This window comes from Plectrocnemia conspersa, unplaced genomic scaffold (assembly GCF_051122295.1).
Source record: "Plectrocnemia conspersa isolate PC_06_02 unplaced genomic scaffold, ASM5112229v1 ptg000010l, whole genome shotgun sequence".
In the NCBI taxonomy this organism is placed as follows: Eukaryota; Metazoa; Arthropoda; class Insecta; order Trichoptera; family Polycentropodidae; genus Plectrocnemia; species Plectrocnemia conspersa.
In genome coordinates this window covers 4,002,472-4,009,391 of record NW_028277174.1, presented here as the reverse complement: position 1 = coordinate 4,009,391, position 6,920 = coordinate 4,002,472, and the positions used below count along the sequence as shown (strand labels likewise).

The following is a 6,920-nucleotide window of genomic DNA, read 5'->3' as shown; positions in this document are numbered from 1 at the left end:
AAGTCGTACGGACGAGCAGCTCTCACTCTCCGTTTAATAAATTAAGATAAAATAACGATAAAAAAAAAGAGAAACCAGCCAGCTGGGATTCTTTGTGCCTCCAGATCGATCAGCCCGCCGGTCAAATATTTGTAAAGGGAATGTTGACCGAGCGGGCGCTCGTTAATATGTTCAAAATTCGAAAAAAGACGACATAAAAACGATGTGATGTATGAGTCTCAGTGCGAATACAAACTACAAAAAAAACCGATCGTCTGGCAATTCAACTGAAATCCTCAAATGAATCGACCGCGCGAAACATTATTATCCGTTCGCGTTACATAAACACTAAGAAATGCATAACTAAACAACCCCGAGTTACCTTTCAGTCATCGAACACATTAATAAGTCGTATTTCATGCTATGATTCAAAATCTCACGCAGTCATTCAATCGCAATTAACGCTACTTCAACTTCCACGGCACGTATAAACACATTTCATCACAGGAACCTTCAGAAGATGACTTGGTTTTTAATTTTCATTCATTGCTGAATAAGATTCTTGATACCACTTCCACTGCTGACGAGAGCAATAAACAGAAATTAGTCTCAATGACTTTGGATTAATCCACGATTGATCAGGTGATGATGCATGTAATTTTTCGCTTTTTTAATTTATTTTTATTATATATACTTTTTTTTAACTAGATCACCATTTTATTCATTTCCAGACAGAAACAGTGAAGGTTGCAAACGAGAGATCAGTGACTACGTTATCATACCGAAAGGCCTTGAACAGAACTTGCATAATTTCGAGAAAAAAATCCGCGACTGACCTTAAAAGACCTCTCTCTATGTAGCAAATTCTGAAATGAACACAAAATATAAATAAAATAAAATAAAAACAAATTAAAACAAGAAAAAATACTCGTTCATGCTGACCAGCTAACGATCCCTTGACTCATGGCTTTTTTAACGTCGCGCATCTCTTTCGACGCCCATGAAACCGTAGTCTTGACGCGCGACTGCTCAGACTGTTTGCCGAAATGCAAAATTTTGTTGATGGGTTGAACTTCCAACATTTGTACGGCCAAAGCACCGAAAGTCACGCAAAGATCGCCCACTAAACCAGCCAACAGCACGGTCTGATTGTCCGTATGGTAGGGTTCCTCGGCTGTCGCAACCATATAGGTGATGATCTCCGGCACGTACGGCTCCAACATAGCAATCTCGGGACCGGGCTGGCGATCTTCTCCTTTGAAGCCCATCAGAATTCCGGTGTACGACTCCAAGATGCTTTCTCTCAATTTTAACAAATGATTTCGTACGTCAATATCCGCATACTCCATAGGCACCTGAGAGGCCTGTAACAGCATCTTCATTACAATATCCAAATATTTATGGAATTCGGGACCTATGGCCATTGCGATATCGCCGAAAGCTGAAAATATCACCGGCTTTATAGATTGATCTATGGTGTTATCTCTAAGGTTTTCTAATAAGATTGCCATGATTTCGTCGCAGTATGGTAATACGTGGTTTTTCAATCCTCGGCATATATCAGTTATGACGCCGATGGCTGCGGCGCAAACTTTGTGGTTATTGTGCGATTTGAGGCCCATTATTAAATAGTTTTTGAAAACGTCCATGTACTTTATAAATCCTTCACCGAGAGCGTCTGCCAGATATCCGCCGGTCATGATTGCATCTTCTTGGATTCCACCTTCTTTTCCGCTGCTGGACGCAAACATTCCCAACAGGGCGTTCATTACGGCGTCGGCTATTTTAGGGACGTCTTCTTTGGTGATTCTTTTCAAGATTGTTTGCAAAGTAGCGCACAGTAACGATTGAACGTCGTGGAACTGAGTTCTATCGGCATTAGATATGTGAGCATCCATCTGTAGAACCTTTTCGAGTTTGTCCAGCACTACCATGGTGATCTGTTGCACTGTGGCGTAACAATCGTTCGGAGCGTTTTTAATCATTGACATCAATGCTTCGTATGCTGCTGTTCTCAAATTACTCTGTGACGCATCATGTCGATCTGCATTTACCATCAATTGCTGTGCGATCATGTTAAAATACGGCGACATCACAGAAGTATCGGGATAGTTGTCGTGACATTTGGCCGTCAAAAAAGCAGCATCCGCTAAGCTCGCGAAGACGTAACAAACGTTCGAGACTACTGGCGGTTCGGCAGAGCAGGACGTTAACAAGCATTCCATGAGTGGTTTAAAGTATTTTTCGTTTAACGCGGCTTCGGGACACGTGTCGGCGATTCGATTCAGCGTCCACGACGCTGTATCCCTGATCATCGGTGTGGAATCGTACATTCGTTCTATAACTATCGGCATCGCTTGATCTATAAGTGGCATCAACGTCTCGACTTTCAAACCTCCTAATATCGAGCCGAAAGCGGTGAGCGTAGCATCTCTGAATCTCCAATTTTCAGATTTGATATGTTCGTCGATAAATGGTAATACATGACCTAGTATATCGTTGCTACAGCAGTTCGATAAGAGTATAAGACACACGGCGGAAGCTTTGGCTGGATTCCAATCGTCTGCATCTTCCTGTTGTGTTAATTTGAGCAATAGAACTGGAATTATAAACTGGAGGGCGCCACTCGCATAATGACGGGACTGACGAATAATCATCGCTAAAATAAATAAGCATAAACATACATGAGACACTCGTACTTATTTTTAAAATAATTTAACGTGAATAACTTACTTTCTTCGTCCATTTCATCTAAAGGATCGCCATATCCGGCAAGATCACTTTCCTCTTCGCAGACAGAGGACCAAAATTCGATTCCTTGTAAAGAAATTTCATCAACGTCAGATTTCATAGCTTCGAGGGTTATGGGAAACAATGCAGACGGCATATACGGCTCCATATAATGATAGTATAATGACAATATTTTTACCTACAAAAGTATTAACGTTAATAAATTAAAACACATTTTATTTATTAGTGCTACTTGAAACTCACTAAGCACTGCAAGGCCGCTACGCCAATTCTAGTATCGTGCGATTGGGTAGCTTCACACACAACTTCCATTATAAAATTACGTTCATTCTCCTTGTCAAAGTTCGCTTTGGTGAAATCTAATGAGTTCAAGAGAGCCGTAGTCGCAGCAATTCTGACATGTGTGCTCGGCTCGCTCGATCTCATACCGTGAATAATAGCGGTCAATATTTGGTTACTCTGTTCGACGAGCACTTCAGGATCCAGATCTTGACAAATATACCCTGAAGCGACAAAACAGAATATTAATATTTTACCATTACAAATTATACACATAAAGGATTTAAACGAATTTAAAGCAAACAAACCAATAGCTTCCAGAGAAACTTCTTTTTTCAATTCAGACGATTGAGCGTTAACTACATTTTCTACTAGCTGACTGATTAAGTTTTTCCATTCGCCTACGGGTAATTCTACGGCTGCAACGTGAGCGACGCATTGGGCCGCTGAACTTGGTCTACAACTTTCGGTGCCGATGGCGGTTAAAATCTGAAAAATATATTGTTAATACGAAGATCTGATATATACGGTTAGATAATTTGAACACTAACATTTTTCTTAATGTATGATCTAATCTCTGGCGGAAACGATAACCATCGTTCTGAATACTGCGTGTTCAATGTGGAGTCTTTGGATGTTAGATGGTTCTTTAGCTGCAATCCGGCAGCCATCCGAGCGACTTGGCTGTTGCCCCCGTAGACGAGCACGTCTGAGAGCATCTTGATGAACATGGCAAAGTCGACGGCGGCCGCATTTTCCAAGTATTTCTGAGCTTGTTCCAATTCATTTTTGTCTGAAAAATTCAATGTAAAATTTACAGAGAGCGAATACATGATGCTGTAATGATCGAACAATCTGAACTACTTTCTATCTCTCAATAATTTGTAATTAGTGCAAGCATATACATACATGTTAATTTATTAAATTATAACCATCATGACCTGACAGGTTAACCTAATGTGTCCCGATTGCCAAAAGTATCAAATATATTACAATTTTAAAATACATACAAATATACGTATGCATATATACAAATTCATATACGCACACACACATATAAGTAAAAACACGAAAACAAGATAAAAGAAGACACAAATCACCTCAACAAGTGTTCATTGTCTCACATGAATTGAACCAAAACCCCATATGTGCATGAGAAAATGACAATATAATGCAATACAATACAATACTTATGCACAGTATTGAGCAGACGAACGGCCATTGCCAGAGAAGAGTTGGCAAGTGCTCCAGTTCTAGACTTTACAGACAAGAACAGTGGACGCAACCGAGAACTATAACGACCTACGACCGAGAACTATAGCAATACAAGCATGAACATTTGATTTAGTGATTTCCTGGATGAGTTACTTATTGAACAGTCCTCAAAATCAATAGTTGTGTAATCACTATTTTTGTGATTAAATGAATTCGTTTAAAAAGTAATGTACATATCTCTCATTAATGTAATCTCCTATACAAAGAGCAATATGAAACTAGTATCAATGTTCATGTCATGATTGTGAATGAAAATATGTAAGTAGAATTTAGATGATTTTGAAAACAGAACAACATATAATTGTTTATTAAAAATTTCCAATTTTATAATATTTTATTAACATATTGAAATATTTTTAAAGCTGCATTTTAAATAATTTACATCTATTATATTTTTTAATTACGGAAACACTAGGTTATGGTTTAAAGAGACAAATGTATTATTCTATGACCAAATACCTATTCATTCCAACATCTGGAATTAATAAAAAATGGTTTGTTTAATGACAGCAATGCACAACCAATTAGTTTTATGGAACATTTTTTTTTAATTGCCCTTAAAGAAAGTATAGATTTTACAAAAACACATACATATTTAAATATATTTTTCAGTGTAACAGTTACAAAATAGATAAAAATTATTTTTAAACTGAGCCGAGATTTTATCAAATTTACTGATTCTGAAGTTTGGAAATTTAACCTCAAAAATGGTAAGACATAAAACATGCTATCTTGACATAATATTAAAAACATGGAATAAAATCCCATACAGATTTTAATATATATGAAAAAAATCTAAAAGCATTGTGAGCAAACATTTTCAATGATGAACTGTATTAATTAAAAGAATCGTTTGACAGAAGAAAATTCGGAAATGTGAAATTTAAAAACATGAAATTATGAGTTAAATATTAAAGTGTTAAATTCCAAAGTTGAACTTCAAGCGGTTAATTTACAGTCAAATAGAATTGTCTTAACAGTCCCCTAATATCAGCTATTTTTAAAATTAAAAAAAAATGTTTACACCAATTTTATCATTTATTATTAATAATTATGTTTAATATATTACAAAGGTGTAAGTGGCTAGTAGCAACCCTGGCGACGTTGAAAAGAAGCACATTAATATTAGTCATTTTTAACACAGCTATTAAAGCGGTAATAATTTTAAAGACTTCTCAATAGATGACTAGTAACAGATTCTGTATGTGCATTGTATGGGGCGCTTGGCACTATGGGCATGTAGCGACTGAAATGCGGCACATGGCATTAGAACAGTTAATATAATTTTCTTAGTTTGATTGTAGTTTTATGCTATGTAGTTTTCTACTTTGAATAAAATTCTCATCTCACCTATAAATTCACATTTCAAGTGTTAAGATAGACACATACCATAAATATGGTATTGCACAACTTACCTGTTTTGGGTAAGAGGGTTTTTATTAGAATATATTGCTAATATATAAGATTCTTGTGAGCAAAATGTATTAAATAAAATAATCAATAATGTCATTTACAAATATAAATATATCAACATTAGAGCTCGGCATTAAATCAATTTTCACATGAAATCGTATACCGAAACGCCAGGTAGAGAAAGCAAGACGCAATAAATTTGGAAGGTTTGGAACGTTCTACTTTATACAAAATAAATTTATGAAAACGTTACATTTTGACAAAAAGCACACATAACCTTAAAAATGAATAAATGCAAGAATATTGTGGGAAAATGTCAGATTTGAAATGATGACGTCACGACACATTTGAGGTTAGGTTTACGCAATAACTCGAATGGCGGATGTGTGGGAAAAATTAAAAAGTGACCGTTTGACAGTCGCGCGCGCGTCGTTAAAGGGCGGCGCCGCAAATGCGACAATCGAGGTTACGAGTTGCGGCGGGCATTCGGGGAGCGCGATTTCGAGGGGCGCAGGCTTCAGCGGGACGAAAGAAGGAGTCTGCGCGTTACCGGGAGATATGGTTTTCTCGAGCACGAGCACGAGCTGCACCAGCGGCAGCGCTCCTTCCGGCTGCATGGTGAGCTGCCGTGAGTCGAAACCCTGCGGAAACGAAGCCGTAGCCGGTGCCGACGCCGGCTTGGAGGCTGCGAACGACGGCGGGCTCCGATGGCGGTCGACAACTTCCGCCAGGTGTTGCCAGATAGCGCCGTTTCTAGATTTTTACGCCACTCCGCTTTATTTGACTTTTTAAATTTATATATTTTTTAAACCAAATACTATTTATGTTTTAAAGAAATTTATAATAAACATATGAATGTCATTTAAGTTATACAGTAACACGAATACAAAAATAAATATCACATTTATAAATATGAATCGATTTAATTCAATAAGATTCACTGAAAGGCTTGCTTTTTACGGACAATTTAATATAATTTTCAACATGTAATGGTGTAAGAATTTTAATGTTTGGCATTTTTCTTAATTTTCCGTGTGCCTGCTTGTGTCAAAATAGGGAATAACCGGCAGAAAAACCTCCGGTTTATTCCCCAATAAAAACTTTTTTTTGTGAGAAAAAGCGCCAATCGGAAAAATTTAGAGAATAACAAAAATCTTTAAAAACAGATTGACATATTTTAAAATACATTACAACACTTGGTTGAATGTGAACTATTTCGCACA

The 6,920-nt window shown here is 37.1% G+C and overlaps 1 protein-coding gene across 2 annotated transcripts; it reads right to left on the bottom strand.

Moving 5' to 3' along the window:
• Positions 1-673: 673 nt before the first annotated feature.
• On the bottom strand, positions 674-6,430 carry Fs(2)Ket (Importin subunit beta Fs(2)Ket). Of its 2 annotated transcripts, XM_088194072.1 has the most exons (7): positions 6,248-6,430; positions 3,561-3,802; positions 3,318-3,498; positions 2,974-3,233; positions 2,713-2,908; positions 922-2,638; positions 674-845 (listed from the first exon to the last, which is right to left on the bottom strand). In XM_088194072.1, coding segments are annotated over exons 1-7 (2,664 nt in total). In that variant the 5' UTR covers positions 6,315-6,430; the 3' UTR covers positions 674-844. The 2 variants fall into 2 exon arrangements, with proteins under 2 accessions (XP_088050198.1, XP_088050197.1); XM_088194071.1 differs by having other exon boundaries at positions 674-2,638.
• Positions 6,431-6,920: the final 490 nt, after the last annotated feature.